The following is a 23,743-nucleotide window of genomic DNA, read 5'->3' as shown; positions in this document are numbered from 1 at the left end:
TTCATCATTAGTCTCACTAACCTTAATGGTTCAGTCTTACATCAGATGCACTCTGAAATGTGCGGCTCAATCAAATCGGCGCTGAACTTTCAGTTTTCTCTTTCAGACAGGCTGAAAAAGCTCATTGATGAACGAGAATCCTTACTAGACCAGGTAATCACGGGAAAACTGAAATGCTGTGTGTTTACTAAATCTGTGATAAGAACAGTAGAGATTAAAAAAAAATAAATAATTGAAATAGCCCTAACATAAGGTATAGAACAGCAGTGCCGTTGCCTTTCAGAATGTGTGCTGGGTTGCTCTTGCTGAGGACTCACAGCGTTGCTTGCCACTTTATTCTTCCTCTGAAACGTTTATCCTGCGTGTTAATTCAGGATGTAGGGGAAGAAAGATAGGACCCAGCGTGCCTGTTCCGTGTTGCTAACCAGTCCCATTCAGTGCTCAGAGTATTGCAGATCGCTGTCCTTCCTCACCTAAAACTCCTCCATGACCGTTCCTGAAAAACAATACTTCAGGCTGGTCAAGCCCAAGGGGAAAAAGCAAATACGGTCCAAGTTGTAGAAGCAAATTTTATCTCCAAGAGTAAACCTTTCCTGATTGCTGGATCTGTGGGCAGTGGGCCATTTGAAAGGAAGTGCTGGAGGAATTGCAGTAGATGAGCAAATACCAATTAAAGTAATTATTGCTGGTACTGTGATATTCCACAGCAGATACAAAGCTTATTCAAAAAATTTTAGCTTGTCTGTTGCTCTGCAGGATGCTCTATGCTTTCATTTATGGATTATATCCTTGGCCTTGAGACTTCATACACAACCACACAGGGGTTTGGGTTTTAAGAATGTTTTATGTGAATGTGCCTACAGAACATTTATGGCTTTTCTAATAAAACAGTCATCTTCCACTTGTTATGGTTGGTCCTGAACCTATGCATAAGCACTGATACTTAAAGATATGATGAGTCATTTGCCAAAAGAATTTCTAGAAAATTATTTTGTAACAAAAGATTTTTTGGAATTTATGTTTGAAAAAAAAAATAATAATTTTGTTTTATAATACTTGAGTGAATTTGAGAACTGAGTCACAATTTTCCCTTGTTTTAATAACTAATTATTTTGTGTCCTTCAGATTAAAAAATTAAAGGGACAACTGGAAGAAAAGCAAAAGAATGGCAAGATGGAAAATACCCAGTCAGAAGATGAAGTTCTAGAAAACGGGACAGATATGCACATGATTGATCTCCAAAGTGAGCTACGTTTTGATTTTAAGACAACTTTTGTGTCCTGCATGTGAGCGAGAAAATGTATCTGTACAGTAACCACGTGGCTCTAAGTAAAAATGAGCCTTTGGTTCTAAGGGAGCTTCAGACTGGGAGCCAGCCATGCACCTCTACTAGAGGTGAGGGAACGATTATCCTTTGTTTAGGGAGACGGCAATTGGAAATCTCCCTTACGTTCCCCAGGAGAGCTGGGGCGAGTTCCTGATTAATTCTGCTTTCAGAGTGGTCAGAAGGGAATCAGGCGAGACTGGGAATAGCACCTATCTGCTGAGCACTTCTTTGGCAGAGAGCACTTGCTACTCTACCGCTGCCCCAAGTAGATTCCTGTAGCATGGAAATTTTATGGCAGACTTGTTAGACACTTTTAACGCTTGTTCTGACATCTCTGATAAATCTGCAATTCTTTTAGGAGACGCCAACAGACAGATCAGTGATCTCAAATTTAAACTAGCAAAGTCTGAGCAAGAGATAACAGCATTGGAGCAGAATGTAAGTTTTTGGCTTGTTCTTTTTGTTTAGACATGGTGAGAATGCAAAGAGAAAGTGTATTTTGATATATGATAAATGAAATCATAATTACTCTGATTTTTTTCCCTTAAAATAAGAAGCAGGAGTGTTGGAGCATCAGGGCTACTGCACTTAAGTCATAAAGACTAAAAGGCTTTCATTTATATATGGGGAAGAGCGAATACATTATTTATTTTCACTGAAGGAAAAATGTTCAAAGGCAAAGGTATATGGAGAGCACTTACTGAACTATTCATGATACAATTTTTAAATGGCTCCTGGCATATGATGTAGTATATATGGATTTTATACAAGTCTCTTCAATTTTGACTGTTTGCGCTTGTCCAGAATATGTCAGCAATACTCTTGCTAAGATAAATTTAGTCTTTTTTTTTGTTGCTGGAAGCATATTAAATATGGATACGTATAAAAGGTCTGGAGTAAGTTACCATGCCCAGGCTTCCCTGGTATATTTTCTTTCCCCTCAAAATATGCCTTTATTTTATTAAAGAAAAGTGAGCATCTCTGGTTATTTCCTAACTACTAGCAGAAGAGTAAAGCTTCAGAGTAACTTCTCGGTACAGCTTTTCATTAAAAAAATTTGCCTTCACCTTAGGTAATACGATTGGAAGGTCAGGTAGCCCGATACAAAACTGCTGCTGAAAATGCTGAAAAAGTAGAAGATGAACTGAAAGCAGAGAAACGCAAACTACAGAGAGAGGTAACTCTAAATGCAAACTGTCACAGGCTAGCAGTCAGCCTGCTCTGCTTGGGGGGAGACCTGTCCGGTGCATTTTAGAGGAGGAGCAAAGAATATTAGTCGAGCAAAGAATAAACATCTACTTTCAAAACTGCTTTAGTTATTTCTTCTAAATGTTTAACCAAACTTTCAGCACTCGAACTGGAGTAACAGTCGCAACTGTGAACTCCTGCTGCCTTTTCACCGTTCCTTCCTAAACTGACTTGTAATGCTTTGCTTTGTACCAGAGTTGGTTCTCTGGAGCAAACTCAAGTTCTACTTGTACAACTTGAATCTAGAAGCAGCCTTCAAATGCTCAGGTTTGCATGCTACTTTGCAGCTGTGAATGTTCATGTGGTTCAGCATTCATCAAGCTGAAGAATTCCTATTTCTACTGTGCTGTCCCTGTCCTTTGTTGTACCTGAAGGCTCATTACTTTGGGTGTCCTAAGTTCTGGGTTTGTAAATATAAAGCACTGGTCTTCTTAGAACATGTGATTCAGAAATTATAGCAGTAGAAAGATATAGCAGGAAATCCTGCTGTAAGGTTAATTTGAGCGCTTAATTATTCAAGCACAGTACCACACCTTACCAGGAATGACAGTCTAAACTTCCAAGTTTCCGAGACTAAACTTGAGCACCAAATGGATGTGAACGATTCTTACTGAGTCTGTTTGTCTTGCTCTGTCAATCCATTCATGCCTGATTGCTGTAGTGTGTCCATCTGCAGACTCTGTTCATGTTTCTCTCTCTTAAAAACACTGCATCTTCAAGCTGTCTGTAATTTTGACCTTATTTGTCATACCAAACTTCATGTTCTCTCCAAGTAGCTAGTACAACCAGCTTAAATATGTTTGTCAGCTTCTTTCACACCTGCCTCCCGAGTTGTGGTTTTTTTTCCAGTGTGGCTTTTTGCTTTTTCTAAATACTCCTGCTCTGCTGCCTATAAATATTGCTCTCTGCAGTCCACCTGTCTCTCCTTACCTCCATCCTGCAGTGGGTTTTATAGAAAACTAAGGCATCGAAGTCGTGGCTGTGGCTGTAGTTCTGGGAACCAGAAACATAAAAGCCAGGCAGCAAGACAGGCATATGTCACCCAGCAGATACCTCTAAGCATCAGTGCCTCTGAAGTTGAGGCAAACTCTGAGCCTTTTGTTCAACATTCTGTAAATACCTCGAATTCTTGACACTGTGCTTAGAAAATATCAAAGCACCAGCACAGGCAGTAACACAACATTTACTTTTAACTCCGCTAATAGGAATTTTCAACTGGTTTGTCTTGTAAGGAAATTCCAGCAATATGGACAGTTCATGTTGGTAACTACAAAACCTGCTTTATCTTTGGAAAGGGAAAACGTGAAAGTCATGTGTGTTGTTTCTTTTCTGCTTCCTTCAGTTGCGTTCAGCATTGGATAAAACCGAAGAGCTTGAAGTCAGCAATGGTCACCTAGTAAAACGCTTGGAGAAGATGAAAGCCAACCGGAGTGCTTTACTGTCTCAGCAATAACCGCCACCTTCCCACGGAGGCTACTACTACTTGACAGATTCAGAACAACGTTGCAGATGCTTCTGTCTCTTGCTGTCCGGGATGCTTTGTGTCATGCCTTCTGAGAACAGACAACCCCAACATTTGCTACGTGCCACCCAGCTGTGGTTCTCTCTACGCAGATTCAAACCTACTGCACTGTATACATAGGAGTAGCTGATCCAAATGGCTGTGCCCGCGGGAGCCCTTCTACACCGTTCTTTGGGTGCATTTGAAGTACAGTATCTGCCTGCCATATTAGAAGCACATCGGGCGTCGCGTTAAGTTCTCCATCCAGAAGGCACAGCAGCCATTTATTGCCATTTAAAATGGTATTCAAAGAAAACACTTTAACTGGACTGGAATTTTGTGTCTTGCTGAAAAATTAAAAAAAATACAAAACACTGTACTTTTTGGACTTTCTCATGACAGTAATTTAGTGACTACGGTAGAATTATTCATAGTAGGTTTTTCATTTACAAATCACTGTGGAACCACAAGCCATTACAAAGCAAAACTCCTTCAGTGGAAACCATGGAAGAAGATGGTCTTGGAAGCAAAAGTGACCTTAAATGACTTTGCCAATAAAACAAAGGTGTTTGGAGGGATTTTTGCACCAGTTGAATCATAAGACTGTTTTATTTCAGGGTAAATAGGCAATAGCTTCATTGAATTTTCAACTTTTATTCATATTATTTAATCCCTGCTCTTGGAATTGAAGTAAACTACTTTTAAAGGATGTAAAGTTGCATTAATAAACCAGCATAAGGCCGTGTTTTAAGAAATGGTGGGTTTTGCACTTAGATCACTCACTTTGGTGCATTTGTCAAAGCAAGTGTCATTTGCTTAAAGTATGTAATGGGTTTTTTACATCAGAAACTATCTACTGGTCCATGAACTACTAGGAAACTATGCCGCTACAAAATACAAGTCTAATTTTTAAAAAAGTAACTGATAAGTAAAGAAGCACTTTAGAAAATATTCCTGCCTATGGTTTTTCTACAAAGAGAGAAGTAGCGAATTGTTTCCTTCTAAGGTCATTGTAAAGGTTTTCCACTTTTCATGAAAAATAACATAACCGATAAAAATGTTGCAGGCAGTTTATTATACACAGCTAGCACTACAGCTCTGGTTTATTGGAAATCGTTCTGAATGTACTACTCAAAGGAGAAACAGCAGTTACCTGAAGAATAAAGCTGTCCTTCCCCCTTCAGCCCTAACAGAAAAGCTTGTAAGGCAGGCGACCAGTCCCTTAGGAACCTCCTCACGCTGTGAAACAGCATCTCCTGTTCGACAGGAGCAGCCTTCTGTCGATGCTGACTGCCTCAATAGATACCGTTCTATCAAGCCAAATCCAGACCTGGGAGACCAATTCTTCTTAACTTGGTCTTCAGCCTCTCCGGCCCAGTTCTTTTCCCTGGCCTCTTCCTCGCAGACTGGAGCTCAGAGTATAAACCGCTGCTATTTATTTTTCAACGTTAAGAGGATCACTGGTATCTTCTTAGAGCACCTTCACAAATTAAATAAACCAAAAACAGTGTCTGAATGTGTTTCTCTGGTTTGGCTAGAAAATAACACCTTTGTCCTTCCTCTCTTCTGAGTGCACTCGGAAATTTAGGAATGAAGTACTGAAATTTGTATTCCAGGAAAAGGATGAAGAAGGTTGGGTTTGGTCTTTTTTGTGCCCACGGGCAAAAGGATGAAGGTTTTCTTTTTTGTGTCCGTGGAGAAATAACTATGTCCTTGTTGATCAGATGTGGTGGAACGTGGGGATTAAAGGAATCATTTAAATGACATTTCCACTCTGGATAGGGCTTTGGGTTCTTTTTATCTTTCTTTTTGGTTTTTGAGAGGAACATTCAGGTGCAGAGCCAGGTTACTTGTGGAATACCTCAAAATCACTGTAGATACCAATTTACAATTTTCTGTGGTTGACTTGTGTAATTTCTGGTGTACAAAGCCTCTGTGGCCTAAAAAATAAACTAAGGGTTTTTCAGAATGCAAACAAACGTGCTAAATACAAATATAAATACGTCTTACTAACTGATGATAAGGTGTGTGTGATTGGCACCGGTCATCTTTTTATATGTGGTAGCGGTGAAAACTCTCTCTCCCGGCAAGATTCATGAGAAACAACCTAACAACTATGCGTTGGTCCAAAAGGCTAAAAAATAATACTTTGCTCATCAAGAAGTGATGTGTTTATTATTTCGAAGTAGATTGCATCTCGCACCCTATAAGCATTAACCTCATGCCAGAAAATCAGATGTGTATTTCAACCTGGATATGCTCTTAGTAGAAATTTTTGTGTGTGATAAAAGTAGCTGAAATGTTGAAGCCACATTTTTTTTTTCCTCCCCCTAACTTTCAGTATGACTTAGCTTTAGAATAAGGGAAGTACTGGTTGGCTTACTGCAAACTGTTTTATGTTTTCCTGTGAAGAATGTACAACAAACAGGGCTTCGAATGGTAATACTAGCACATGCCCCGGTCCTTTTAATTTGAGCTCCAAATGGGAGAGCCTCGGTACCCAGAGCGGAGCCGAGGTGGTGGTAGCATGGCGAGGAACGGCTCCTGGGGGAACCAGGACAGTTTTTCCCTAGAATTTGTATTTAAAATTGCTATTCTTTGTTTTATTTTTAAATGTTAAATAATTTTATTGTTTGCAAATGGAATGTTACCCGAGTTTTGTTTTGTTTTGTTTTTTACATCAAATCTCTTAGGAGATACAAGCGTGGAAAAGGAAATTCATTAGCAGAACTCGCCAATAAAAATGTCACTTGTTCGGGTAGTTTTTATGGAGCGGTCTGTCATGATGATGTTAGTGGTCGAAGTTCTCTTGGAAAATACAGACTTTTTGGATGATACTGGTGTAATGGGCTCATTTTCCTTTCTAATGTATTACTGTAGACACAGACGTGAGCAACACTGGTTGTAAAATGTACAAATAAGGTGCTTGTGTGAGTAAGGGCACTGGTGTGAGACATACCCCCAAATATCGTGGGGGATGGCTGACACACTGGAAGGCTGTGCCGCCATACAGAGAGACCTGGACAGGTTGGAGATTTGGGCAAAGAGGAACCTTATAAAATTCAATAAGGGCAAGTGTAGGGTGCTGCACCTGGGGAGGAATAACCCCACGCACCAGGACAGGTTGGGTGCTGACCTGCTGGAGAGCAGCTCAGTGGAAAAGGACCTGGGAGTCCTGGTGGACAACAGGATGACCATGAGCCAGCAATGTGCCCTTGTGGCCAAGGCGGCCAATGGCATCCTGGGGGACATCAAGAAGAGTGTGGCCAGCAGGTCGCGGGAGGTGATCCTCCCCCTCTACTCTGTCTTGGTGAGGCCGCATCTGGAGTACTGTGTCCAGTTCTGGGCTCCCCGGTTCAAGAGGGACAGGGAACTGCTGGAGAGGGGACAGCAAAGGGCTACCAAGATGATGAGGGGAACTCGAACACCTCTCTTATGAGGAAAGGCTGAGGGATTTGGGTCTCTTCAGCCTGGAAAAAAGACGGCCGAGGGGGGACCTTATCAACACTTATAAATACTGAAAGGGTGGGTGTCAGGAGGATGGGGCCAGGCTCTTTTCAGTGGGGCCCGGCAACAGGACAAGAGGTAACGGGCACAAATTTGAACATAGGAAGTTCCACCTAAACATGAGGAGGAACTTCTTTACTCTGAGGGTGGCAGAGCCCTGGCACAGGCTGCCCAGAGAGGTGGCGGAGTCTCTGTCTCCGGAGACATTCCAAACCCGCCTGGACGCGTTCCTGTGCCACCTGCTCTGGGTGTCCCTGCTCTGGCAGGGGGTTGGACACGATGATCTCCAGAGGTCCCTTCTGACCCTATGGTTCTATGATTCTGTGATTCTATGATATTAACATTTCTAATGGCAGGGTGCGCTGGGTGACAGCGTCCCATCAAAAGAAGTTTGAATAGTATTGCTAATGGGATTAATCCTCCACTTAGTTTTAAGTATTTGTGGTGAACATATAGGTAGCCCACATCGTAATTCTCCCTGGAAGAATCCCTTCACAAGAGAAGGCAATTAGGTTCACCAAAAACCTGTTAATATTAAATTTCATCTTGCGCTGATGATGGGCGGTGTCACACAGCGCTCGCTTACATAAAATATACTGAGGAGGTTACTGCATCTCTACTTTTTTAAAAGCTCCCAATATGGGTTTGGGGTTTAGCTTGTTTTAGGCAACTAACAGATGTTTTGCACATTTTACTAAGAACTTTACATGTATGTGTTTAAAAGGAGTAGTAAGGGCCAGAACCAACCTTGTGAAAATAAGGTGTACATTTAAAACGGGTAACGTCCATAGCAGAAACTGGTTATTTATGGGGTGACATTCTCCACTGCGTTTGTCTCCACCACCGGTAATACACTCCTTCAGCCTGAAAGCCTTCCAGCTGCCGACAGGCTTTCATTACCGTTCAAGACACGCTGCTGTCCCCCACCGGCTGCAGATCGGGCTCTCCCTGCCCCGCGTTAGCACAAAGCGGCGCCGCCATGAGGCAGGCTCAGGAAACATGGCCGCCTGCGGCGTCGAGGAGGGGAGTTGGGGGCGGGACGCGGTTGGCGCGGGCGCCGCGCCGGCCAATCAGACGCTCGAGCGCGTCCCGTCGCAGCCAATGGGCTGGAGGCGCGGGCGGGGAGCGGCGGCCGTTGAGCGCGTGCTCGGTGGGGCTGTTGGTGGGGCGGAGGCGGTGGGTGTGGGTTCCCGGTCGGCGGCTCGGTGCCGGGGCGGAGGCGGCCGCGGTCGGGCAGCAGGGAGGTTGCTCAGCCGGCCCTGGGGCCGGGGTGAGGGCTGTAAGCCGCGGTTCCCCGCCTAGGGGTGCCCCTTGGGCGAGCGGGAGCACTGGGCTGCTCCGAGGGCTTTCCCCCCCCCACCCCGGCCTCCCCCGGGGCTCAGCTGTGGCTCTCCGCCCCCCACTGCGGAGTGGAAGCTGTGCTGTAACATCGCTGCGGTTTCTGACTGACTTGGCCGTTGATAAGCGTCTAGCTGCGTCATGAGTAGTCGCAGCAAGGTTACTGTTATTTGTCTGGGGCGTACATAGGGCTTTTGTCGTTCTTGTTTGTTCTTAGGGAAAAAAAATGGGGCAAAAAAGGCACTTCTCTGTGATATGTGTGTTGTAGTTTGTGTATAGGCACCTGAGATGCGCTTTGGTAGCGTAACTGCAAGAGTTTTAATTTCACAGATAACGGTTGTTCAAAGTTTCAGCTAGGAGGTGACGGTAAAGTTGGTGTAATAAGAAAGCTAGCATTTCTGGAACAGAACTGTAGAAGTGTGAAATGAAATCCTGGTAAGGTGGGGTTTTTTTTGGAGGGTGCCTGACTTCTATTGATGACTTCTGTTGAATGATTTAAATGATTTGTATTAAGTGATTTTAAACCATGTCACTTTAATGATGATCCTTAATGGAGGAGAATCAGTGGATGCAGATTAAAGAGGCAAGCCATTTTTCCTTGTGAGGGAGGGCTGTCATGAAGTTACCCCTTAGGGGTCCGTTCTGCAAACCTTCCCGTACAGATATGAGGCCTGGGTCACGCTGTTTATATCAGGAGTGGATGGAGCTCACGTAATTTGTATGTTAATCCCAGAGCAGTAGCCGAGAAACAGGCCTGAGTTTTCAGTCTGCCCTGGTGCTCCACCAGCAGCCTGTGTCTCCCTTTAGGATTTCATGTGGTTCCGTACGGGCTGTGTTTTACCAAGCTGGAAGCTTCCTCTGGAGGATGATCCAGTGACTTGTGTCTTTAGAAGCACAGGCTGTTAGTTGGCCCGCATGCCATCGCAGGGCAAAGAGTTACAGAGAGGATTGTAATCTGCTGTGGTTTATGTAAGATTATAGTAGGGTTAGAGGCTGGTGACTATAATATAAAATTGTTATTTTTCATTTAAGTCATTTAGAAAGCATACGTAGATGAGAAATATGTTTAACATATATGGATATGTTGATATGGATATGATATATGGATAACATATATCCCTCGCTTCATTATAAGTTTCTGGGGGAAGGCAGAGAAGAACTGACAACTATTTACAAGAAACAAGCTTCGTAAAGAATGTCTTCTATCCCCACATGCCTTTTCTCTGCTTTTCGTTCATGTTTGCTATAAAACTAGTTTCTTGCAAGTCCAGAGCAGGTGTATTGGTTTGGTGTATTGTCCAGCCTTCTTCTGTCGCTAAAAGAAGCGCACTGATCCAAGAAACCATCCTCCTGTTTTCCTTTGTGACTTACACTTTCTGGTTGTAAAGATTCTCAGGTTTTCTTACAATTGTGTGCTTGATAACCGTTTCCCCAGAATTAAAAGGAATATGCTTCCATTTCCCCCTTGCCTGACACCTGAAGGGTTTTTAGTTCCTGGGAGGCACAGAGCTCTTAAGTTCACCTCTTTACTCATTTAAGTAGTTTTTAAATTTTTTATAGCTCTGGACGGAAAGATATTCCCTACAGTAAAAATACTGGTAATGGTTCAAGAAGCTGTAAGCTTTCTGTGTCAAGGAGTGCTTACAGGCCAGTATACAATCGGGAATGATGCGAGGTCAGTTTGTGGTCACTGAATCCGTGACCATCAGCATCCTGACTCTCAGAGTCAGTACATGCATCAAAACACCTTGTGTGCTGTCATAAAGTTAGCGTACAGTGTAAATAGCTTGCTGTGTATCAACGGGGATTCTGATGATTCAGGCAAGGAATGCTTCAGTGGTAAGAGGACAGAAACGTTGCCCAAGAGTGTAAGAAAATGGGATTGATTGGTCTCTGAGGACGCTTTTACTCAATTGAAATCACACAAGCAAGAACGGCAAATTCTTTTAACAGACTTCCGTGAGCTTTAGGGTTTCTTTGAGAATGTACCATACAATTCCTAGCTTCTATACTAGCATGCAGTAGGTAAAAATAAGGTGGCTAATTTAACAGTTTTTTGAACAGTAATGTCCTCTTTTATACTATGGAGTATCTCAAACTTGTCATAATTTTTATTAAGGTGAGAAGCTGATAGGAAGAGACAAGCTGATGACTTTCAGAGTTTGCAGTGGAAGTGAGTGGTGGATTACTTCAGAGGAGGAGGAGGACTTAAGTTTGTACCATGGATTTTGAAAAGAACAGTGATGTTAAACGCAAAAGAAAATGCTTCAATCAGACCTTGCATCTTTTTTCTTATTCTGAGGAAGCTGAGCACACGCTCGTCAGAGATGTTGCAGCAGGAGCCAACTGCTCTGGTTTTGGCCAGTCACATTCTGTCAGCATTTCAGAATTAAAGTTGTCAGAGGAAAGCTTACCTTATTTAAATTCATCTTTAGATGCAGATATTGAAATGCATAATAAAAAGGGAATGAGCATTTGCTGCGCATGGGTAGAAGAAAGCAAGAAAGAAGCCGATATGCTGGGAAGCGGATGTAACAATACGCACTCTAATTGTGGGGTGTGTGATGATTGCAGACGAAGCCATTTAGGTGAAGATTCACAGCTGGAGTACCTCAGTGCTCACGAACATGATTTTGATGATAGGAATAGCTTGTGTGAGTTTTCAGAGCAAAAGGAAATGATAGGAATCGAAACCTTGAAGCTGATAGATCCAGTTCATGAAGTTCCAGGGGGTGGAGTTGCAAAGGAACAACATCTTGTTGGCGTGTCAGAAGGTTGTTCTCCTGTTTCTGAGTGTGGCGTAGGTGACCAAACCTGCCCAGAAGCAGCTATGGCAGAGCTTCCCCATCTGCTTCAGGACACTTTGTCTCTGCCAGATTGCAATGGCATGACTTGTGATCATCAGGAAGAGCAAACTGAGTATCATAGTGTTGTCTGTGGAAGTAGACATGAAAGTCATTTTTGTGGGAGTAAAGAAAGGATCTGTCCAAATCTGCTTGTGTGTGATGGTTTAGAAAATGGAGAGGTGAAAGACACCCAACTGATTAATAGCACCCTGACGCCCAAAACGGCTGCAAGTGAAGAATCGTCTCAAAAGAATGACAGACACGTTCACAGCGTGTCAGTGAAGCGAGACAGTCCTTTGCTGGCACACAGGGAAGGGGCCCCTGCAGCAGCCATGCAGTTTGGCGAATATGCAGGGGACTCCAGTTTATACAGTTGTGAAGAATCTGGTGCGTTTGCACGTGCTGCCAGCTGCACTGACTGCACTGCAGAGGATGCTGAAACCCAATTTCCAGCCTCAGAAATTCTCACCAGCAAGAATCCCTTTTTTGAGGTAGGAGTTGCAGATAAATCCTCACGTGGAAAGACCAGCTGTCCAAACTCAGAGCTGGAGCATCATGAAACCTTCAAAAGGGTTGCCAGCTACTCCACAGTTAACCAGGCTGTCGATGCGAGTTCTGATTTTAGAGCTTGCTTTACAACAAGCAGAAGCACCAGTGCTCAGGTTTGTCTCTTGTCCAGGGCTATTAATACAGAGATAACAATGATGAACAAATCTCGACCCGTGGGGTGGCACCGTGAAACCTGTGCAGATGTTGCTTGCAATACTGACTGGTCGTGTGGAGCTGGTAGTACGGAGGAAATTTGTTCACACCTTACTGACACACTGGAAAAACACTCAGATGGCAATACTGCAACAGCTGAAAGAAGTTCACAAATTCAGGTAATTAAAAGAAAAAAACCAAAACAACCAAACAATCTTGAGATATAGGCCTTTTTTAACTTAAACTTGCTCACAAATCTGTAACTTCTTAAAATGTTTTTTTTCTGTTTAGGAACAGCGGGAATCAAAAAATGAGCTTTGTAGCAGCAATTTAAAGATAAGTACTGACAGGTGGGTCATGAATTGTTCTTGGTTTGGAATTCTAGATGCTGGGTAAGATTTTTTTCATGATTGAAAGGTTGTCCATGACTTGGCAAAACTAAAAGATTGCTGGGCAGTGGCTCCTATGCTGGAGGCTGCCTTTTGGAGGGACCTAGACAAGTGAGAATAATGAGCCGAAGACCACCTGAAGTTGAACAAAGACCGAAGCAGCCTTGATCTGCGGTTGCAGACTGGCCAAGAACAAGTCGAGTGTAAGTCAGCAATGCTCCCATATGGTGAAGAAGGGAAGCCACATCTTGGGGCCGCATTAACAAAAGTGCAGCCAGCAGATAGAGGGATTCTCAGTTTGGTGCCCGTGAGGTTGCCTCTGGAAAGGTATCTCCAACTGTGGGCCTTGTAGAGCAAGAAAGAGATCGGCGGACTGGGGAAAGTCCACCAGAGGACCATGGAGATGGTGAGGGGAGCTGGTGGAGCAGTTGGGGTGTGGAGAGAGTTGAGGGAACTGGGTTTGGTCAGTCCGGAGAAGGAAAGATTGGGGAGGTGGGGAACTTCCCTGCAGTTCTTGGCAGTTGGGCCGTGGGTTTCCCAGAAGGAGATAAATTCTTTGCAGAAATGCATTTTGAAAGGGCAAGAGACAGCAGTTACAGTGAGGGGAATTCTAGGTGCGTGTAAGAGACAGTTTCTTAAAGTGAGAGTGGTATTGGAACAGCATCAGAGAGAGAGTACAGTGTCCTTTCTTGGAGATTTAAAATAAAAAACAAAACCAAATCCAACAACAAAGCTGGACTGATTAAAACCCTGAGCTAATTTTGAAGTTAGCCCTGCTTTGAACAGAAGTTTGTACTGCAGGCCTCCAGAGAACCTTTCCAACCTAAGGTTCTGTGACTCTGGAAACAAAATAACTTTGTCTGTAGATGAACAGAGTTGCTAAGTTTCTTTTTGTTCTTACAACCGCACTTTTTAGATAGAAATGATTATGGTGCTCATGCAGTTTCCACCTTTCAGTTAAGGCTGATCAAAATGTGACAGCTGCTGTAAGATACCATTTTTTCTGTGTAGTAAATAGGAGGAACTGATTTCTTTCTTTTTTTCTTTTTTTTTTTTTTATTTTATTTCCTTAAATTGTATCAGCAATAGCTTGTGGAAAGCTACTTGTTTCATAATAAAACATAATGAGCGTTCAAAGGCTTCAAGATTTTGTTTATCATTATTATTTTATTTATTATTATTATTATTTTAAAGGCCGGAACACCTTGAGAAACAAGCTGTGAAGAATTCTGTATCAAGCTACTGTCAGAAAATCCTGCAGAGAGCAATTGAAGCAGAATTGCAGATTCTTAACACTCATTATCACATGTGCTATCAGCACTGCTTGAAGATTTACAAACTGGTTTTGGAGGAAAACACGTGTTTTAGCAGGCACGTACTTTAATGTCCTTTTAAATGAAATTGATAACTCAGTTAAAAGGCACTACTTGCTATATACTACTGATATATTTGATCCATAGCTTGTAATAGTGTTCATAGTTAGTATTGTTGTCCAGAGCGTTTACATTCTTGTAACTGCTAAGTCTTATTTTCAGCTTAAAATCTTCTATAGCCCTCATAGACCCAGCAAAAAAGTGTTTCCAGGCATGCCTTTCTGTACAGGAGGAAGCATACAGAAGGGATAGTACAGAGATTGTCCAGGAGTGGCCAAGATGCAAAGAGGGGGAGCTGGGGAGGAGGCTGTACAGGAGAAAGAGAGGAGGTGCAGAATTGTTAGGAGGTGAGGCAGGAAGGGGGTGGCCATTGCAGAGTCTCTATCTGATAAAGCATATGCCCTGTAACAAACCTGGAATTCAACCAAGAAGTCATGCCTCTGAGTGCTTTACTGTGCCACAGGAAGGTATAAAACCTCGTTACTGCAGTGTCTGCCCCGTAGCTCAGGAGGGGGTTCAAGGGAGCATCTAGTGATGCTGTGACCTCCAGCGCGCTGCGGTGTGCATTAGGGGTGAGATCCTGTTTCCTGTGCGATGTGGAGGAATCTTGGAAACACTGTAAAATATTTGGGCAATTCTGAAAGCAGTGAAATAAATTAAATGTCCATCTAAGTTGGTCTTATTTTCTTACGTGTATTTTAACAGGTGTAATGGAAACACTGAAATAGGTTCGTCTCTCATGTTGGTTTTGGAAGAGCTAAAAAAGAATTACAACAGTATGAGAATGAAAATAAAAATGGGCGTACCTTTAAATGCACTTCCACCACTATCAGTTGAGATTAAGTTGTTCCGAATCACCTCTTCTTATGTCCCGTGCAAGGTAATTTCTTAATTGTTTTTTGTTTTTAATATAAATTGTTTTCTTCAGAAAATTAAGACAAATCTTTTCTTTTTTGACAGTTGTTTAAAGAGGATCTTTGCTATGAGTAAGTATATATATGCCTCATGTGTGGCATTTATTAAAGGTCAAAATAAATGATAAGTGAGTTTAAAATATGTTAAACTGAGAATGTCTTTATTTCAGGATGTATCTTGTTGCTCCAGACTGTTTATCTGAAAGACTAGCGTAGCGCTTTGGGTACAGTGATTTTATTTTAAGGAAATTTTTACTCTGTAGTGTTTGATTATGCAAACTATGGTGTTGTATTTTTACTATCTTGATAGCAAATGCTTTCAATTTACAGGTAACTTTCCTGGTTCACTACTTTCACTACTAAAATCCTTGTCTCTAATCTTAATGCTCTGTCTTAGAAACAAAACTTAAAAAATATCCCAAACAAACCGAAAAAAAAACCCCACCAAAACAAAAAGACTGCCGCCAACAAAGATAGTGTTAGGCATATAAGCAGCTGTTGTGCTAAGATTGCCGTTCGGTTATGGAAAATGATAGAAAAACAATGTTTGAGGCAGATGTATGCTACTGCATGTTCAAGAACCATGTCCAGTTACTTTGTGTAAGTGGAGATTAAAACAAATTTGGCAATAAGGTTTTACTGCAGCAGATAAACAACTAGAGGTCTTTTTCAAATTTCTTGTAAAACATTAGCAAAATTAATAAAAAATTGCACAGAGATTTCAAATTGTAAAGACATACATCGAAGTATCACACAGAGAGCCATCTAGGTACAAAGGACAAACTAACATAAACCTAGAACATAGCTTTACGTTTCAGATTGCAACCAATGCTTTTATAAAATACAGGTATCAAAAAAACTTTGGTTCTCATTTAAAACCAAGATTTATTAAGCGCATTGTGTTTATTTGACTGCAGGCTTTTGGAAATATTTACATTAATATTTCAGAGTACCCGGTATCATTGCAGAATTTAAAACGGTGGTGCCGTATTTTGTATGAAATTCTTGGATCTGTTTTAGTTCTGTTTCAGGTACAAGAAAAGCTGACTCTGAAGCACCAAAACTGCAAGAAAGCAAAACTTCTTTCAACATGGTAGGGACTTCTTCATTACTGAGTTTCCTAGATGTTATGTTGTGAAGCCTCGTCTTCTCTTAGGTATATACAAATACAGTCACAGTCGTCAGGGCTCAAGCTGGGATTCTCTGACGGTAATTGCAAATGTGGCTGATGTGACCAAAATTTTTATCGTCCTTTCAAAATAAAATAACTTGGGGGTTCTTGAAAGCAATCAGTAGCTTAACTCTTTAAAATTTACCTGTTTAATCATTTAATATTCTGAAGCTCAGAAAAATAACGTATAATCGGGTGCGAGTGCCAGGACATAACTGAAAGACATTTATAGGACAATCCAGAGACCGTTTGTTTAACGGGTGGCGGGCAGCCAAGTGACTCTACTTCCTCCAAAACACTTGAAGAGCAACATACAGATGAGGATGTGGAATGTGGTAAGCGATCTGCTCCTAGTACACATAGTATATAACTTGTTCGTTAAGTTGTTGGAAAAAAAACAAACCATTTGTAAAACACATATGTGGATACTCGACTTTCCTTTCTGTGAAGGAGTGCTTGATGTTGTATCAGCCCTATATTATACTTCATATCTTGACAAAAACATTGCTATGTAAATCAGAAACTAAAACTGATATGTCATCTCTTCATAATGTAGAACCAAATCATGTAGGCAGCTGGAATCCTCGTAAGCACACAGAAGTTTGATATTCATTCATATGACGTACCACGGTCTGAATTTTAACACGCTGAAATTTATTTTAACTGTTAAGGCTGTGTGAAAAATGAAGAAGGGAATGAATATTGGTTTGATGCTAAGGAGGACTTGACGGTAGCAGATATTTCAGTAATACCTGAAGAAACAAAAAAGCAAGAAGAAAAACAAGACATGGTTGATTTAAGAGGTGAGGTTGTGTGTTTTAAGCTGCTATACCTAATAATGGTGTTTGTTTATTATTTGAGTATTCTTTTCCTTCCACAAGCATAAGTAAACTTGGAAAAAATGCTAGCTGGGTTTTCAGATTTAGTTTTTCATTGACTTGCAGTGAGTGCTGGTACAGATATCCAGCTATTTTCATCCATGTTTTTCCTCGAAAACTTTACTTACAGTGATTAAATGATTTAGTAAATCACATAGCTGGAAATGTCTTTTTCTGTCTTCCTCTTCATTCTGCTTCTTCCCCATGGTGGCTGCTTAAGGCTTAGCTGTGGGCATGGTCAGTGTTTGGAGACCTGGGTCGCAGTGATGGGCATGGGTAGACGTCTCTGTTGAAAGCGGAGAGCTTGTGTGCTCCGTGGTGGGGACTCGGAGTGCGCTATCCGTGCTTTAGCACTGCTGCCTGTTAGTTCAGACCAGTGTTCTCTCTTCTGCCTCTTCAAACCTCAGGATATACCCAGGGAAAAAGAGATTTCACAAACTGAACTGTTCCACTTCTCAGGACACTCTCAATTTTCTGTTAGGAAATACTCTTCATTCTCTTAGGTTTTGTTTTGTTGTTTTTTTTTTTAAAGGCTTTCAGTCTATGTTTTCCAAAATCTACGGAGAAGATGTTAGCTTGAACTGAAACAAGAATAGTTAGTAACGCTTTGCTTTCTTGCATTTATTATTAGAAGCGAAGGTAATGGTGACTGGAAATGAGTGTTCTTTTGTTCGCGTTGGTGGCCTAAGTTCCTCGGTGTCTGAGGTATGCCTCTTTGGATTTACATAGTAGTACTGCTGTCTTGCCTCTTTTCTGAATTCTTTTGTACTCTACATTTGCAACCAAAATATGTTTCTATTTTGTAGGGTGATTTATTATCGCATTTCCAGAAGTATCAGATTTCTGACATTGTTACCTGTATGGATTCTGGTAACTCCAGGTATATTAATATAAAAGTTTTACTTGTTTCAGATTGTTCTGCTGTCAAAGTAAGTGAATTACGGGAGAAGGGAGGGTATTAGTCATTAATTTATTTTCATTTTGTTTCAGTAATTAATATAGATAGATATAGGTTATAGGTAGATACAATGTAGCTTCAGTAATTAATATAGGTCGGCAAAAACTTGTCATTACAGACAGCTTCTCATCTTATGAGAGCTTAAGCAGGCTGAAATTTTCTGTTGAGTTTAATTGAGATACAGCTCATATTTGAAAGATGAGAACCATCATCTGTTCTTTTACTTAGTTTCCTTTTTTATTTTTATTTTATGTCTCAGATATGCATTTCTTTGCTTTAAGGAGACTAATAGAGCAAAGTTAGCTGTAGAGGAAATGGACCAGAAAAAAATAAAAGGAAAACCAGTAAGTGCTGAACTTGTAAATAATTCATCAGAGAACAAATCTTTGGCTTCCCAAATACTTAGAAATAAGCTTTGGCATGAAATCCAACCTGTTGATAACAGTCAAAGAAATGATCAAGATAAAACGCTTACTTCGGCATCTAATTCTGTGAAAGCACCTGATGCCATCTCTGCTTCTGAGAAAATGCGTCTCCTTCCCTTAACTTCTTCAAACGTTTCTTGCTCTACACAAGTACCTTCGGAAACAAAGTGCCCTGGTCTGAAATCATCTACTGAAGATTCAATACATCTTTTGCTTCAAGCTAATCAAAAGGTAAATAATTATTACTAAGGCTCCTTTATATGGCAGATTAAGATCCTTGAAACTTCTTGTTCCATAATACGTTACATCTAGTATATATATAGAATGATGTTAGGAAAACAGGTTATGTGTCAGTAATAAATTTCCGGCATGCTGCAGAAGAGTGAGAGCAACATTTATTTGCCCCCACATCAAATTGTCATACTTCGTCTTGCTTTTCTCCTCTTTTGGAGTTTCCACTTTTAAAATTTTTTTATGTCAGTGTTTTGTGATATTTACCCAGGAAATATTTTGGGACGTTATAAGGGAAAATCCTGGGTTTTAGATATAAATCTAAAGGAACATCATGTGTATAATTTTTTTTTTATTAGGTTGGTCCTTGGAGAATAAGGCAAAGTTAGTAATTGCTGGTGTTGGTCTCATAAACTGTATAGATAATCTACCTTATCTATAACTTTAGGGATATAACTTTAAACATGCTAGTCCTCTGGGAAATATAAATTGGATCTATTTTAATGTAGCTGGAGTGTCAGTTACATATAAATGCATATAGCATTTTTATTTCTAATTTACTGATTGGATAAGATGACTGGCTCTATCAGAGTAAGTTATTGATCTGAATCTGCGTCTGTCATTTTTTTTCTTTTTCCATAACAGGTATATTTATTAATAGTAAAGATGTGTTGTATTACTTGTACGATACTTAACCCATTCACTTTTTGCTTATTTTGATGCAATTCTAGGATACTCCACCCGTGACAGATACTGGAGACAATTTCCTGCCCAAAACATCTGCTTCTTTCTCCACTAATTCATATGATGCCTTTATTTCTCCGAATACGTTGAACTTGAGCAGCTTTACCAAATTAATGAAGAAACTTCAAGAAATTCATCCAGAAGCTAGCAGGTGACAGTATTTGGATTTCATTTCTGCTCTTATTTGTGGTGGATCCGGTATCCGTGGTAACTGTGTTGCACAAAGTGTGCTGTAAACAGTTATTTCTTTTATTCATACAGAGACAGAATTGTGGATGCTTTGCTGGAGGTGAGGAAAAATAACAAAGGTATCCTAAGTGGCTTGTCCATCAACTCAATTGTGAAGAGGACTTCTGTAATTCTAAAGAAATCGACCCCCAATTGTGGGTGAGAAAAGCAATGTAAATAAGTGAGTATTCTAGACTACAGCAATATATTGAAATAAACCCACTTGAATTTGTGTCCCTGTATAGCCTGACTAGATTAGTAAGTAACTTAATATAAAGCTCTGCGAGAAGTACCTGAATGAATCCACTGAAACAATAGTTTCTAAGAATTGTTAGCTGTTTTGCAGAACATCTGTAAACAGATTAGCTTGCTGTTAGCTCGCTAGCTCTGTGCCCACCATAAAACTTGGTATACTGGGGCGTTTATTATGGAAACTGGTTTATTGATTAACGTTGTGGAGAATGTCATCATACATATTCTAGGCAAAGGTGACACCTACTGGCCAGTCCTTGTGTAGCAGTTCATAAAGAAATTCCAGCATAGGTTCAATTCTGCTTTAAAAACTGATGATTTCTGTCAGATGTATGCGATTCAGTTCTGGACTAAGAGAGTAAGGTTGTATGTCTGTTAGTTTTTTCTTGTTAAAGGACATCTTGCGTGATGATGCAGCGCTGGAAGCTGCAGGAAGCTGAATGTGCTAAACCCACAGCCTGGAATTCAAGGGAGTGTATATATGTTCTCCTGTAGGAGACATCCTTGAGTTGGCGCTTGTTTCGGTCTCCTACTAAGCTTGAGATTCTGCTTGCTTTAAGGCTGCTAGCAGTGCCACTGCCAGGTTTCTCGCACTGTCCTGTACATTCTTAGCAGTGAGTGCTCCAGCTTCACTTTTGCCCACAGACACTATCTGTCCAGTTGTACGATATTTATTCCTTCTGTAGTATTTCCTCCCCAAACTGCACCAAATTCTTAATGCTCTGATTTTGGTCTCAAAGCTCCTGTTTCAAGGATGTCAAGGAGTTAGTCTGGTTTTAATCGATACCACCTCTTCCAAGATGAGTAGTATTTATGATGATAGCTTTGTGTATACATAAATGTACTCATTGAATGCTGCTTATCAGACTAAATTCTCCTGGTCAGGTGCCTGTGCATGTGTTACTGTGGTGCAGCAGCAAACCATAGCAATTCTGTTCACGTTAAGGCAGTGTTGCGCATTGCATAATAGAACTGTAATGGGAGTAGAGCGATTCTTAAGAAGAAGCAGAAGCCTGGGCTAGAAAAGCTTCCCTAAATGCATTAAATATACAAATAAATGCTTATAGGCCATATGTCTCAGTCTTTGTTCTGGGAAGCAATCTCAGTGACCAGAAAAGTCTTTCAGAAAGACTGACTGTAGGATACAGTAGAATGTTGGATACACAGAGACATAGGATAGGATTTTACATTCAGCGTAAGATTATACCTCCCATAGTGATGAAGAGCATGAAAGAATCTCAACCAATATGCGTGTTTGGCCGAGTTCCTTTTGAAAGGATTAGCGTAACTAAGTGTGTTAGTTTAGTGTTTGACTGACCTGTAAGCTTTTACAGACGCCTCCACAGATCAAAATAAATTTAGGAAAGAAGAGTCTTCATATTAATCTACTGACTGACTTCCGCAGGACTGCAGATACAGACATAAACTCAAAAAAAAAAATAAAACTCTTACTAACTAGAAATACTTTCAGGTGTAAGGTTTTAAAAGCCTCACATGTGTTGTCCTTTCCTTGTCAAGGGATTTTTTTTCCTCGTTTTATTTTTTTAAATTGTGTGTGGGCTTTACATTCATAATTGTTCCTGTGATGGTATTTTTTTCTGTTGCTTTGCCAAAGAGATGATGACTTATAACCAATTCTACTTTCATCATGAGGGAGCTGTGAAACAGCCAAGTCATTCGTAAGTTAGAGGGGAAACAGAATTCTCATCTTTCCATAGTAAGAAACAAGTATATAATATATTAAGAAAAGATTATTCTGCTCAAAGCTCGTCTGTACTAATTTTCTGGTATGTCGATAGCTTCAGACTTTCCTGAAGGGTTAAGTGTCCACTGAGAAATACCATCTCGGAGCCTTATGTTCTTCCAAGCTGATGAAACATCCAGAAATACTCTTATGTCAAGCTGTATTACATAGTATTTAATGCGTAACGACTTAAATTCAGCTTTTAAGTAAAGCACCGTAGAACCTTGCTTTTTTCTTTGGCTGACTTAACCCACAGTTGGACATCTGAGTATTTATAGGTCTTGTATATTTGTTGATTTTGAAGGAGTAACTTCATTAGAAATGGGAAGTTAGGTTTTTGGACTGGAAAGTCTTTTTATTCTCATTAGTGAGCTGCTGTCTTTACCTGAACCACGCACTTAACCTTTTTCTCTTCTCTAAGCTTAATGGTAGGCAGCAGTTAACAGGACTTGTGATGCTATAAAAGTTATTCAGAGCAGCATTAAAAATGGATGTTCCCTTAAATTTTATCAGTACCGAATGTCCACACTTAGAAGCTTTCTGTGAAATGAATAATCTGCAGGGTAAAAATTTAGAAACAGACCAATAGAGAAAGGTCTTATTAAAACATAACTAAAACAGTGCTTTGAGAAACATAAAGAAATGCATAGATTCTACATATTCCTAATCAATGATTTGATAACTTGATTTTTAATTAATGGAATTAATAAAAAACATTACCACCAGATGCGATTTGTTGCCTAAAGATTTTATATTTTATTTTATTCTGGTCCTTTCTTTCATGTGATTCTTGAAGCTAGGAAACCTCACTATTCTGTGGACTTCTGCAAAATTATTATAGCTTCTAGTGGTTTTCTGGGGTACTAAAACTGCTGATGTTGCTTTTATTTCAGTTTGGGCTTGTACACGCAAAATTTATCTGCTGCTTTTGTTTGTTTGTTTTCTTTTTTTATGTAGATGGCTTTCTGATTATGAAGAATCGATCATCTCCCTCTGGAAGATTTTTTGCAAATTCTATACTCCAGCTTGTTCCGAGATCATACCGCGTTTCTTGTTTGATTTTATTTCAGCAAATCTTAATGAAAACTCAAGTAGCATCGCTGTGTGATAAGCACTCTTAGCCAAGAGAATATAACCTGAAGGTCAGTTTGGGGTGTTTTTCTGTTTATGCAGCTATTAAATGATTCTTCCCAGTTTTGTTGTTCTCCGTAGTTGGTTCAAGCATTTCAGGAGGTTACTTTAAGGTAGAAAAATCACATTTTGGTGAAGCAAGACTTCTCCAATACCAGCAGGGCTTTTCTAGGCTGAAGTACACAACCCCCGGTTCTTGTGTGACACTTAATTTTAGGCATGGTGGTAGCTGCTGAAATGTTAATAAATAGCCGAGAGGCATGTGCTTTCCAGATAATCTGATTCTGAATAGTCTGTAGAAATTCCACATATCCTGTGAATACCAGGGAGGAGCGGGGGAGGCAGTGAGGGTTTCATTTTAGAAAACCAGGCTTCGGAGCTGGCAGTGCCGCTCGATGCGTTTCCATATTCCCATGCTGCAGCCGAGCCACCTCGTGTCTGTTTTGACTCGGAAGCGTGTTGCAGACCACAGGTTACTCATACGGCCAGACCATTCTTTCAGGGTGAAGCCTGGAATTTATTTTTTTTTATTTATTAATTTTTAGAACATGGCACTTTGTTGTCTCATATTCTACTTCTGTTTCTGCAACCAGAGGATGGGTTTCTAAATCCATTTTTTTGTGGGTCCCATGGCCTGGTATAGTGGGAAGCATACGTTCCCTGAGACTTTTGCTTTGGGATGATTTGTGGGGAGGAGGAAAGCTGGGAGCGTCCAGTCTTTCATGTTTACCTGTGTCGTTACTGTACAGAAGAGGTCTAGATTTTAAATCCTCTTCTGGTAAGCGAAGGAAGGGCAGCTTAGGTGTACGTGTCTGGTCAGGAGGTGAGGAGAATTA

The 23,743-nt window shown here is 40.7% G+C and overlaps 2 protein-coding genes across 4 annotated transcripts in view; both read left to right on the top strand.

The window, feature by feature from the left end:
• LRRFIP1 (LRR binding FLII interacting protein 1) overlaps nucleotides 1-6,911 on the top strand; it is a 114,709-nt gene extending 107,798 nt beyond the window's left edge. For all 3 annotated transcript variants that reach the window (XM_063341349.1, XM_063341348.1, XM_063341347.1), the window contains 5 exons: nucleotides 107-153; nucleotides 1,126-1,243; nucleotides 1,686-1,765; nucleotides 2,400-2,504; nucleotides 3,918-6,911. In XM_063341349.1, coding sequence (XP_063197419.1) covers nucleotides 107-153; nucleotides 1,126-1,243; nucleotides 1,686-1,765; nucleotides 2,400-2,504; nucleotides 3,918-4,028 — 461 coding nt within the window. In that variant the 3' untranslated portion in view covers nucleotides 4,029-6,911. The remainder of the gene's footprint in view (nucleotides 1-106; nucleotides 154-1,125; nucleotides 1,244-1,685; nucleotides 1,766-2,399; nucleotides 2,505-3,917) is intronic.
• A 4,231-nt stretch (nucleotides 6,912-11,142) lies between these two features.
• RBM44 (RNA binding motif protein 44) lies at nucleotides 11,143-23,080 on the top strand. The gene is made up of 15 exons (XM_063340447.1): nucleotides 11,143-12,648; nucleotides 12,761-12,819; nucleotides 14,053-14,229; nucleotides 14,937-15,111; nucleotides 15,192-15,217; nucleotides 15,698-15,745; nucleotides 16,166-16,238; nucleotides 16,549-16,651; nucleotides 16,988-17,119; nucleotides 17,826-17,899; nucleotides 18,001-18,074; nucleotides 18,412-18,808; nucleotides 19,540-19,703; nucleotides 19,814-19,961; nucleotides 22,734-23,080. The coding sequence occupies exons 1-14, from the start codon at nucleotides 11,143-11,145 to the stop codon at nucleotides 19,941-19,943; spliced, it is 3,138 nt and encodes a 1,045-aa protein (XP_063196517.1). The 3' UTR covers nucleotides 19,944-19,961; nucleotides 22,734-23,080.
• The last annotated feature ends 663 nt before the right edge of the window (nucleotides 23,081-23,743 follow it).

Source organism: Chroicocephalus ridibundus, chromosome 7 (genome assembly GCF_963924245.1).
Source record: "Chroicocephalus ridibundus chromosome 7, bChrRid1.1, whole genome shotgun sequence".
Lineage (NCBI taxonomy): Eukaryota > Metazoa > Chordata > Aves > Charadriiformes > Laridae > Chroicocephalus > Chroicocephalus ridibundus.
Note: the sequence above shows the minus strand (reverse complement) of the source record. Positions and strands in the feature narration are given on the sequence as shown.